General features: G+C 38.8%; 1 protein-coding gene across 5 annotated transcripts in view; it reads left to right on the forward strand.

Annotated features, from left to right (window-relative positions):
- Positions 1-12,965, forward strand: part of SPART (spartin) — a 36,638-nt gene that overhangs the window by 600 nt on the left and 23,073 nt on the right. The window contains exons 1-2 of one of the 5 annotated variants that reach the window (XM_011748718.2): positions 33-162; positions 10,645-11,456. In XM_011748718.2, coding sequence (XP_011747020.1) covers positions 10,647-11,456 — 810 coding nt within the window. In that variant the 5' untranslated portion in view covers positions 33-162; positions 10,645-10,646. Of the gene's footprint in view, positions 1-32; positions 163-833; positions 857-10,029; positions 10,078-10,644; positions 11,457-12,965 lie in introns of those variants that run through there. The other 4 variants (XM_011748720.3, XM_011748725.3, XM_011748721.2 and 1 more) reach the window with 4 other exon arrangements.

Below are 12,965 nucleotides of genomic sequence, written 5' to 3' on the forward strand. Positions count from 1 at the left end.
GCGGAGCGTTCGAGAGCGCGCGTGGCCTTGGGAACCTGGGGACCGGTCCCCGGCGAGCGCAGCGGCGACCCGTGTGAGGGAGCGGGAGCTGGCCAGTGCCGCGGCGGCCGCGCGGGGAGATCTCGAGGCGACGCCAGGACGCCCGAGGTCTGGAAGGCGCAGGTGGGGCGCGGGGGAGTTCACCCCTGCGCGGTCCCCTGGGTGGGCGGGGTGGGCGCCCCAGGCCCGGCGGACTCCGCTGGGAGGCTGAGCGGGCGACGGTCACGGGACAGGGGCGGAGGGGTTCGGGGCCTCCTCCGAGTCTCAGAGATGGAACTTTCGAGGAAGGGAGCGATTTCGAGAGAGAATAGTTTGAGAAGTTGTTCTAGTCCCTTCCCCGGAACGTGGTATTTAGGGAGCCTTCGGCCTCTAACCCGTGGACTGTTAGAGTGGAGGAAATCCTTCCCGCTCGCTTCCCGTCGCGGGGTCCTTTCGGAGCATTGCTATTGATCATTCTCGGGGCCCCAACCTCGTTGTTTACTTTGGCTTCGCAGATCTCTGTGGTCTTTTGCTCTCCCGCAGCGCCCACGGCCGCGTCAAGGTTCGGCAGCCTTTCTCTGCAAGAAGGCCCACGAACAACTGCAGTTGTATTGGGATGGCTTGCGCGTGATTTTACTCTCTACAATACGTTCCTTCATGCTTCCTAGAGATTGAGCTGCGCGGAGGATCCCTCCGGCTTAATTCTGGGCATGAGAAAAGTTTCTCTTGGAATGCGCAGTTTCGTGACGCGGCATTATTGCGTGACTGTGGGGCTGACCCAGTTTTCCACTTTCTAGTTGTAAAGAAGTGCACTAGTAGTCCACCGAGGATCCCCGAGGTTGGCCTTACTGTATTCTAATTTAACGAATTTGCGTTCCAGGTTGTTACTGCCTTTGAAATGATGGCCTCATCTTTAAGAATGTAGCAATTTTTCTTTGACATTTCCGAAAGTGGGGGAAAAAGTAATAGAAGACCGCACCCATATGGAAATATTTTCTGATTCTCAGTTCTTTATCATCGTAGCCTTCATTTCGTGGCTTTATTGGACCTGTTTGAAAGAGGAAGCCTTTCTGTAATGTGGTTTCGGGTGGGCTTCACCTGTGGCACTCTCTGAACCGTCGTTGTCTGTAGTTTTCCCTAACAAGCTAGAATGAGCGGGATGCTACGGAGGGAGGTGCATTCAGGTATTAGACAAGGCCCCCTCCGCTTTTTTGGTAAAGGACCAAGTAGGCATTCGATCAACTTCTGCTAGCTCCGGGGAGATAAATGCGGTATTATTAGAGACTGTTTGTAATGTTGACTGTTGAGAGTGAAGTGAGAGTGTTACTACTTTCAATGTTTATGGACTCGAACTCAATAGGTATTTTAATTCAGAATTTTACCTTTGCTCTTGGGTATTTTTTAAGACATATACACACATACATATAGTTATGTTGAAATAAATGTGTTTTATTAGAACGTTAACAAATTAGAATTTAGGTGAATTACTGGTATTAGGAACAGATTTTGGTTTGTTATTGAAGACTATTACACTGGTGTAGGTACTGTTTAATACATGAGATTGTCGTTTCAAAGACTTTCTCTTCTTTGAAAATTGAAGAATGTGAAGTCGTGTGATAATGGTTTTTATCTTTTCAGGACACTTGATTGACACGTAATTGTGCTTAGGAATGGAATAGGCTTTTTTGAAAGTCACCATCCTACAATCCTTATTTCTGTAAAATGTATTTTCTGAGACTGCTGAGGATGTAGTAAATCCCGGTCCCAAAATAAAAATGTGATATTTTAATTTAAACCTTTTTCTTTCTGTGTTGAGATTCCCCAGAGATTAGACTGAAATTGACCTTTAGACTTATATAACCTCTGGATATCCAGGCTCTTCTCTCTGTGTAACCTTTTTTTCTCTTTAAGATGGAGATGCAGCAAGGAAGGTTATTAAGCAACCCTGTGGGATTAGCCCTCCCACTCCACCCTACACACAGACACACTCCTCTTTCTCAGTAGCCATCTTGTTCTCTCCATTGACACATTGTTTAGGAAATCTTTCATCATACTCTATGTTAAATAAGCTTAGAAATAAAGGTATACCCAAGGTGAATATTGCTTCTAGCTAAATGCCTTCATTATGCCTCCCTTCTGCTTTCAAATGCTACCTACTGAAGATTTAAACCACATGACTTTCTACCATGGGACACTGGGTTTTCTTCACCCTTCCCTCACTCTGCTGACTTGTAAACATAGTAGGACTTTTAGATTTGGAATCAAACACGTTTCATCTGATTTTCATTTTCATTTTTCTTTTCTTTTCTTTTTTTAAAGAGACAAGGTCTTGCTCTGTCACCCAGGCTGGCTGGAGTGCAGTGGTGCGGTCATAACTCACTGCAGCCTTGAACTTCTGGGCCCAAGCTATTCTCCGGCCTCAGCCTGTGCAGTAGCTGGGATTACAGGCGAGAGCTCATTTAATTTTCTTGACAGATAGTCTTCTGATCCATGAACTGATTTGAATCTATCATTTACTAACCCTGTTCTTGGGCAAGCTGCTCTATATTTGTAAAACATTTAAAAAATCAGATATCAACCTCCAAGAGTGAGAATTGGATAACCTTAGAAAAGTGCCAGACACATTTAGAGAGCCTAAGAAAAGATAGCAAATTTTGGTGCTTCTAAAGGCCAGAGACAGACCATGTCCATTATGTCTTTGCCATATATAATAGTAGTGAGTGATTTTTAAAGCAGTACTTTTAATTTGCTTGTGAACCCCGAAATAATTCTTGTAAAACTGTCCCTCTTGCACACTTTTGGTTAACTTAGAGCATTTTATATCATGTGTTAGTTGAAAAGGATGCAATTTCCCACATGGGATTGATATTAACATTTTAATATGTTGGTACATCAATCTTTTAACTGTATTCAGTGGAGTATCGTATCTTTGTAGTTTTATATCCATCACCATCAATTTTTAAAATACATTATATTTTACACACTTCCTTTTTGAAAAAATTTTACTTTTTTATCATCCCTACCCCACAGAATATTATCTTAAGATAATGTATTTTTATGCTTGAAAGCTTTTTATCAATCTCTGTGATACATGTCTTTAATTACAATGTTTATATAAATTGAAACTAAGTTTAAAAATTTCCTATAAGTAATTCTGTAAGTTGTAATTTTTCTTTTGGGTTGAGTTATTATAAATAGTTGATCAGAATAGCATAAACACCTGATGGATTTTAATGAAGAATAATTATTAAAAGTAGAAGTTTACTGGAAATCTGTTTCTTAATGGAATTGATAGTGGGAGTTGTGCCTAAATTAAAGGAGGGTCTTTGAACCCTTTGACTTACTGTTTGTTGGTAGGAAGGCTTTTCCATCTTGGGGCAGTGTACCATAGTAAGAATAGGAGTGGGTGAGAAGTATGCCTTTGTTTCGTAAAGTGGAAGATTGTGAAAGGATTAAAACTAGCATGATAACTGAACAGTGGGCATATTCTCAGGCAGTTCAGTTTAGTGAGGAGTACTCATGGGAGTAAAGGATCTGGAAGCCTTTTTCTTAAAATTACACATGTTGTTGGTGTATGCCCCATGGAAGACTTTATTTGTCCCCAGTTTGAAGACCATTTAGAGTGATAATTCTCAGCGGGTGACGATTTTGCTGCCCAAGGTACGTTTGGCAATGTCTGGAGACATTTTGGGTTGTCACAACTGGGATGGGGGAGGGGTGCTGCTATGGGCATCCAGTGGACAGAGATCGGGATGCTGCTAACAAAGAATTATCCAACCCAAAATGTCAACCATGCCAAGATTGAGAAACCCTGATTTAGAGGATTTGTTTAGGAATAGACTATTTAATTCTGTCAACTAGTGCAGGGTCAGTAAACTTTTTTTGTGAAGTGCCAGATAGTAAATATTTTAGGCTTTTGGGGCCATATATGAGCTCTGTTGCACATTCTTCTTTGTTTTCATAACCTTTAAAAAATGTAAAAGTAATTCTTAATTCCAGGGTCTTTCAGAAAACAGGTGATCTAAGGCAATTAATGCTTTCAAACTTCAATTTTCTTCTCTGGAAAGAAGTACTAATAGTAATATTGCTTCAAGAATTGTTTGTAAGAATTCAGATAAACACCTAGCATACTGTCCAGCATATGTTAAGTACTCTAAATGATGCATGGGGATAGTAGTGTCCTATTGTATGTAGCACAAAAGTGGGTGCCAAGTCACAGTGTTGTTCAAGACCCTGTTCAAGTCACTTGGACAAACTTAATGATGCTGGTGAAGTTCCCAATCAACTCACAGAAGCCTATTTAACCTCTGCTGTCTTTCTGCTGTTTTACTCTGGGCCTCCTTGTATCCTGAGGAAGATAAAGTACAAAATGCCTGTGGTTTCTTTGGAAAGGTGTGGCAGTCTTACGACACAACAGGATAGAATTCCAGGAGAAGAGATTGTTAATTTTGATAGGGGTTGTGGGGTAGAGCAAATAGCTGGGTTTGTATATGGTCAATTGTATATGGTATTTTCTAAATTCATTACTGAATATATTCTGTTGACTACCATGAAGTTGTTGCTTGATAAGGCCGACTAGTGGCTTTTCAGGTTAGAAAGTATAGTTATATTATTAATCGGAAGCTAGACCAATTTTAATGAATGCTTTCTGTGATGCTTCTGTGATGCTTTATAGTGTAGATTGCTGCTAAAATAGTTTCATATCACTGAAATTCTTCTATCATAAGTTTTCATGAGATCACAGGAAATTAATTGCTACATCTAATAACAGTAGCCACTAGGTACATGTGAATATTGAGCACTTGCAATGGGGTTAGTTGGAATTGAAATATCTTTTCAGTGTAAAACGCATACTGAGTTTTGAAGACTCCATATCAAAAAAAGAAAGCTAAAATATTTAACTGAAAGTTTTTATATTAACTACATATTGAAATAATGTTTTTGATATATTTGGATAAATAAGATACTATCATTGAAATTAATTTCACCTGTTTTTTACCTTTTTAATGTGGTTATTAGAAAATTAAAAATTACATATGTGGCTTGCATTACAGTTCTGTTCGACATAGTTACTCTAAAGCTTCCATTTACTTTTTTTAATGTAATAGTAATTAAATTTTCTGTCATACACGTAGATTTAAGAAAAATCTTACCCCTTCCTCCCAAAGTCAGCTTGTATCGTTTTTCTCACTCAATTCTTTTGGTCTTTTTGTACTCTAAACAGTGCGAATATATCGGTACTTTTTCAGTTTTAGACATTGTCCATTAACTTCTCAGTGGGAAAGATGAAGTTTTATGTCTTTCATCCTTTGTCACATGCACATAAACTTTTTATCCATCCATCTTCCCATCTTTTCAATATGATTGTACCATAATTTTGTTTATATTGAGATTCATTGTATATATTATGACACTAGTGAAAACTGAAACATTTAGTACATTATGATTACTTTTTATTTCTTGCTCAACATCGTTTTCCCTAGAGTTAATCCTCAGTTTTTAATTAGTACTAATGAAACCCTGAATACTCTCACGGTTGTGTAGATCTTTTTTCAGAGCTTGCGATCACATTAAGTATTCATTCTATCAGTTTTACTTTCTTAAAACATTCTTTTCTGTTGTCTCCTACTCCACCCTGGAATGTTTGCCTGATTGTTAGCTTGGAAGCTCATCATCAGTCTTGGGATTCCTTTCATAAAACATGGTACCCAGCAAACAGAGGATGTAATAACTGAGCAGTCACTTGGCTGGGTTTAGAAGCTATTTTTACTCAGAATTATGAATTAAATATATAATTTCCTTCTTCTGTTTTGTTGCCTTTAAGAAGTTCCTAAGTTCCTTAACACTTTTATGTCCCTCTCTCTTTTTTTTTTTTTTTGTATAAGTGTTTTAAAGATGATCTTTTTGAGCCTAGTGTTCTAAAATGTCATGGTATGTTTGTTGGTGTTAAATATTTTTTTCTTATTTATTTATGTATTTATTTATTTTGAGACAGAGTCTCGCTCTGTTGCCCAGGCTGGAGTGCAGTGGCATGATCTCGGCGCACTGCAAGCTCCACCTCCCGGGTTCAAGCAATTCTCCTGTCTCAGCCTCCCGAGTAGCTGGGACTACAGACCCCCACCACCACGTCTGGCTAATTTTTTTGTATTTTTAGTAGAGACAGGGTTTCACCTTGTTAGCCAGGATGGTCTTGATCTCCTGACCTTGTGATTCGCCTACCTCGTTGTCCCCTTTTTTTCCTTATTTTTTGCCCATTGGTTTTTTTATTTACTTTTGTTTGTTAGGGACGAGGTCTTGCTCTTTCAACCCAGGTTGGAGTGCAGTGGTGTGATCATAGCTCACTGCAGCCTTGAATTCCTGCGCTCAAGTGATCCTCCTGCCTCAATTCCTGAGTAGCTGGGACTACAGGCACACACCAGCACATCTGGCTAATTTTTTAATGTTTTCTTTGTAGAGATGGTCTCACTATGTTGCCCAGGCTGATCTCAAACTCCTGGACTCAAGCAATCCGCCTGTCTCAGCCTCCTAAAGTGCTGGGATTATAGGTGTCAGCCACTGCGCCCAACCTTTTGGTCATTTTAAATCAGGAAATTCATGTTTCCAATTCTAGGAAATTCTATGAATTATTTGTTTAATTCTTTCATCCCTTATTTTTTTCTCTATTCTCTATTTCTAGGAGTTTTGTTTGTTTGTTTGTTTTCTTGTTTTTTGTTTTTGATGGAGTCACGCTCTGTCCAACAGGCTGGAGTGCAGTGGTGCGATCTCGGCTCACTGCAACCTCCACCTCCTGGGTTCAGGCAGTTCTCCTGTCTCAGCTTCCTGAGTAGCTGGCACTATAGGTGCAGGCCATGATGCCCGGCTAATGCTTTTGTATTTGAGATGGGGTTTCACCATATTGGTCAGGCTGGTCTCCAGCTACTGACCTCAGGTGATCCGCCCGCCTCGGCCTTCCGTATTTCTAGAAGTGTTATTATTCAAATGATATGCTTTATAGACTGGGTCCTAATTTTCTTATTTATTCTTGCCTGTTTTTCATCTCTGTCTTTTTGCTCTGCTTTCTGGGCGTTTTCTATAATTGTATGATCTCATCCTTCTTGAGTTTTTCCTTTCTGCTTTTTAAATATTTAATTTCCCAGAGTTCATTTTGTCCCTTGAATATCCTTTTTTTTCAGTGTGCATGCATCCCACTTTTTATTTTATGGATGTGATATTTTCTTTTTCTTTATGTTGATGTAAATGATAGGGGGTTTTTTTGTAAGTTTTCCTTTTCTTGCACATTGTCCATTTCAACCAAATTTACATTGCTCTTATTTTTATCTTTTATACTGGACGTTTGCCTCATGTTTTGTGATCCTGGGCTGTGTGTGTCTGTGTGAGTGTGTGCATGTGAGTGAATGAAGCGCTAGAAAGCTGATCTGAGATTCTGTGGGTAGAACCTATCAACTATGGCTTCTGAACGGTGAATTGCTTGGACAGTTTTCCTTAGGGAACTCTCACTATCACTATTCTTTGTGTCTTTCCTCTTGGTGGTGATCAGATTCCTCAAGAAGGTAACTTCCAATCTCCTTTCTTGAGGGGTACCTGGCAGCCGGAACTCCTAATTACCAAGTTGTGGGGAGGAAGGCTGTGGGTCTCAATAATCAATGTGTAACATTTCATTTAATCCCCCTGCTTTTGGTTTTTACCCTTAATCATGTCCGATAGTTTCTTATCCACACTTTATTTTACAGTCTTCTAGATCAAAGCACTCAGTCTTTCAGGGCTGTAGAGAAACAGTGTCCTGAGTGCTTGGTGTAGGAAAGATCTGAGGGTGCTAATTTGTAAAGAGGCTTTCAACCAGTCCTCTTTTTTCAGCTGTACCTCTACTTCCTTTCCACTGGAAGATTGAATTCCATCAATTCTTATGCTTTTGGAGGTTTTTGATGTGATGTAAGTGCAGCTCCATCCCTGATTTTCCCACTGACAGTTTAAGGCATCTGTTTTCTCAAGTGTGTTTTGGGAGTTTTCACTTGTCCGCCTCCTTTTTTGACACCAAGTACTGTTGACTCTTCATCATCCCTATTTGTCCTTGTGAGTTATGGCTTTATTGTTTATCTGTTTTGTTAAGGAATCACATAAAATGCATCTAGTGCCCTGATCTTAAATTTATAGTTTAGTAGTTTTTATGTATATCCCCCCCACCCCTTATCCAAGGGAGATAAGTTGCAAGACCCCTAGTGGATGCCTGAAACCATGAATACTGTGGAACCCCATTGCTTTCAATTGGAACATGTTTCTATTCATATCTAAGCCGTTTCCATCTTAACTAATACACTTATCACATGCTTTGACCGTAAGTTTTGCAGTTTGAGGGACAACAGCAAAACTAGCATAATTTCTTTTTACTCCTTCACAATTTCAGGAATAGAAAATATGTTCTTAATGGTAGATCTTAGCAACCTCAGCATATGATTTTTTTCCTTGTTAAGTTGAAAACTAACCTTTTCACTTGAAGGAAGCACTTCACAGCTTCTCTTCAGTATATCCAAATTGCCAGCATCACTACTGTTGCACTTTGGGGCCATTATTAAGTAAAAAGAATTACTTGAATCCAACCACCACAATATTGGAACAGTTGATCTGATAACCAAGATGGCTACTGTATTAGACTATTTTCACACTGCTGTAAAGAACTGCCCAAGACTGGGTACTTTATAAAGAAAAGAGGTTTAATTGACTCACAGTTCTGCGTGGCTGGGGAGGCCTCAGGAAACTTACAATCATGGCAGAAGGCGAAGGGGAAGCAAAGACTTTTTTCACACAACGGCAGGAAAGAGAGAGCTAGCAGAAGCTGGAAAAACTGCCTTATAAAACCATCAGATATGGTGCGAACTCACAATCATGAGACCAGCATGGGGCAAACTGCCCCCATGATCCAATCATCTCCCACTGGGTCCCTCTCTTGACACCTGGGGATTATGGAGATTACAATTCAAGATGAGATCTGGGTTGGGACATCGCCAAACCATATCACCTACTAAGTGATCATGGGAGGGGAGCATAGACAGCGTGGATGCCCTGGACAAAGAGATGATTCATGCCTCAGGGAGCACAGAGAGAGAGAACAAGGGATTTAATCATGATACTGAGAATGTGCAATTTAAAATTTATTAATTATTTATCTCTGTTATTTTCCACTTAATATTTTTAGATCATGATTGACTGCAGGTAACCGAAACCACAGAAAGTGAAACTGTAAATAAGGGGGGACCACTGTACACCCTTGTAGTCATCATTCAGATCAACAGAGAACATTTCCAAAGGCCATGAGATTCCCTCCTGTACCTGCGAAGTCATTAGCCTCTACCTATAAGCACTATTTTGATTTATTTCATATCATAGACAAGTTTTTCCCATTCTTTAATTCATATAGAATCACAGTATATGGTCTCAATATGAAGTCTTCTGTATTTGGCTCTTACTCAAAGAATTGGTGAGATTCATTGATGTTGCAGGCAATCAGGTTTAAAAATTTTTTCTGTGTATTATTGCATTGTATGAATGAGTAAGCATTTGGGTTGTTTTAAGGATTTGCCTTTTGTGAATATGGTTGCTGTGAATATTGCCATACATGTCTTTGGCATGCACATGCATCCATTTCTCTTAGTTATATACCTGCAAGTGGAGTTGTTGGGTCATTGAGTGGGTGAATGTTTAGCTTTAGTAGAAACTACCAGTTTTCCAAAATGGTGTATCATTTTTCAGCTTTCACCATCAAGGTAGAAGAGTTACACTTGTCTTCACTTAGCACTAATCAGTCTTTTAAATTTTAGCTATCTGTTAAGTGTCTAGTTGGTGTCACTCGATTTTAGTTTCACTTTTCTGAGGGAATAGTATGTTGAATACCTTTTCAGATGCTTTTTAAAGATTTTCTTCTGTGAAGTACCTATTCATGTATTTTTCTCACTAAGAAAAAACATGGTTATTCCTTTTTCATAATCTTTCTAGAGTCATCTTAGTGGGATTTGGGGAAGCAACAGGGCTGTGTGGGGTAACCTGCCACCTCTAAGTGGAAATCAGGTAACAGAGTTTCTTTCAAATTTTTTTTTCTCATTTCTGTTTTCCCCAGTGTATGATTCAATTCATTTTTTATTCACTGGATATAATCTGGATTTATATCATAATGAATTTTAGAATGAGATTCTTGTTTCAACCATAATACAAAAATGTATTCATTTTTCAAAGAAAAATGAAAGCATAATTTGAAATATGTGTAAACTACATCATTTTGTGAATGTTTATGTGTCCAGTATGATATGATATATCATACATATCATATGTATCATAGGAAACTATTATAAGAAACTGGAACAAGAAAATTATGTAATGGATGTATTCTGATTTATTCTCTTATGTTTTTAAATTAAGGTATTTTGGACCAAGAGTTTTCATTTATCCATTCATCAAATACATATTAAGTGCTTTCTTTATGACAAACCTGATGGTAGGCTTAAAGGATAGTATAATAGTGAACAAAACAGAGATAAGCGAGGCACTTGTCCTCTTAAAATATATTCAGGTAGGAGATATAGATAATAAGTAAACAATAGCTAAGCAAGATAATTAAATATGTTTCCAATTTTGCAGAAATGGAGCAAGAGCCACAAAATGGAGAACCTGCTGAAATTAAGATCATCAGAGAAGCATATAAGAAGGCCTTTTTGTTTGTTAACAAAGGTCTGAATACAGATGAATTAGGTCAGAAGGAAGAAGCAAAGAACTACTATAAGCAAGGAATAGGACACCTGCTCAGAGGGATCAGCATTTCATCAACAGAGTCTGAACACACAGGCCCTGGGTGGGAATCTGCTAGACAAATGCAACAGAAAATGAAAGAAACACTACAGAATGTACGTACCAGGCTGGAAATTCTAGAGAAGGGTCTTGCCACTTCTCTACAGAATGATCTTCAGGAGGTGCCCAAGTTATATCCAGAATTTCCACCTAAAGACATGTGTGAAAAATTACCAGAGCCTCAGTCTTTTAGTTCAGCTCCTCAGCATGCTGAAGTAGATGGAAACACCTCAACTCCAAGTGCAGGGGCAGTTGCTGCGCCTGCTTCTCTCCCTTTACCATCCCAGAGTTGTCCAGCAGAAGCTCCTCCTGCTTATACTCCTCAGGCTGCTGAAGGTCACTACACGGTATCCTATGGAACAGATTCTGGGGAGGTTTCATCAGTTGGAGAAGAGTTTTATAGGAATCATTCTCAGCCGCCGCCTCTGGAGACTTTAGGGCTAGATGCAGATGAATTGATTTTGATACCAAATGGAGTACAGATTTTTTTTGTAAATCCTGCAGGGGAGGTTAGTGCACCTTCGTATCCTGGGTACCTTCGAATTGTGAGGTTTTTGGATAATTCTCTTGATACGGTTCTAAACCGTCCTCCCGGGTTTCTTCAGGTAAGCCAAAGGAAAATGAAAGTGTAATTTGAAAAACATGTAGACTTCATCATTTTTATATGTTAATGTTTATGTGTCCAGTATAAGTGCAAAAAGATAACAATAAATTCTTTGTTTTTAAATATATTCCATGAAATTATGAGCCTTAAAAATGTTTTATAGTCTTTTTTTTTTAAAGATATATTAATAGTTTTATTTTGGTATTAAGTTTGTGATGATAAAACTTGAGAAGAGTGGTCGTCCTTAAACTTATAATTCTTTATCTGAAGAAGAAACCTAATAAGTTTAATTTCAAAAGGGATTTATGTAATTCCTGTGGATGTATAGCTGTAAATATTCACAAATGTTGTGAAGACTCAGCTGAGGGTCTGAACTGGGTAAGACCCAGCACATGGTCCAGAACAGTTGTTCTCAACCAGGGGTAATTCTGCCTCCCCAGAGAAAATTTGACAATGTCTGGAGGCATTTTTGGTTGTCATACTGGAGGTTGATTGCTACTAGCATAGTGGATAGAGGCCAGGGATGCTGCTACACATTTACACAGGAGAGCCCTCATGAACAAAAAACATTATCCTGCCCAAAATCTCAACTATGCCAAGGTTGAGAGACCCTGGTTTAGAAGTAGAGTCTGTGGTGATAATTTAAGATGTAATTCCAACAGTCCAAGTAGAGAAATTTACCAGAATGCACTTGGTCCAAGAGTAAAGAGTGCTACATAAAGATTGATGTCAGGGCATTACTGTGGATTTAGTGAGGTATTCTGAAGATAGTGGTCCAGTGACAATCTCATTTTAAAAGATTGGATGTAGGTATAGGAAGATGAGTTCTTGAAATGAGGACTCAGTATACGTTGAGTATAACAAAGGAGTTTGCATTGAAGAAAGATCACTTTTTAAGCAAAGCAAGTGTTTTGTCCACAGTCCAAATAATGTGGTTTAGTAATAGCATAGGCTATCTCTAATCATTTTCTCTTTTGGTATACTCTCCTGTTGATTCTTATGTAGTTTTTATATGGAGTCAACTTGAAAGTTGTTTAAAGACAATTTGAGGCTTACTAGGGATGTGTGAGGGAGATACTTTGAGGGCATTATTGAAAGGAAATATTTGATACTGGGCAGGAAGAATATTGTGACTCCTGTAGATTATTTTAGGGAAGGAGCCTTAAGGTTAAAAAGAGTAGGCTTATTGGTTGGGGTATGTGGTGGGGGATGATAAAAGCTGTAACAATTTCTACTAATAGTGTTGCACTGTAACAATGGAATTAAGAAATCTTTGGGTCCTTAGCAACTGGAGATGGGGTAGCGAATGGCAGAAATACTGTACCATGGTTACATTCACTCATCCATTGAAATGACTTGTACTTTAATACAGATTTGTCCTTAGTGCTTTTAATTTTGTTTTTAATCTTTCTCATATGTGTATTTTTTTGTCCTAAATGAAAAGTAAAATTGCTCCCAAAATTTTATTTGAGTCTCTTTAACAGGTTCTCATTTGCTTGTATTCAGGTAT

The sequence above is a fragment of the Macaca nemestrina genome, chromosome 16, assembly GCF_043159975.1.
Source record: "Macaca nemestrina isolate mMacNem1 chromosome 16, mMacNem.hap1, whole genome shotgun sequence".
Taxonomy (NCBI): domain Eukaryota; kingdom Metazoa; phylum Chordata; class Mammalia; order Primates; family Cercopithecidae; genus Macaca; species Macaca nemestrina.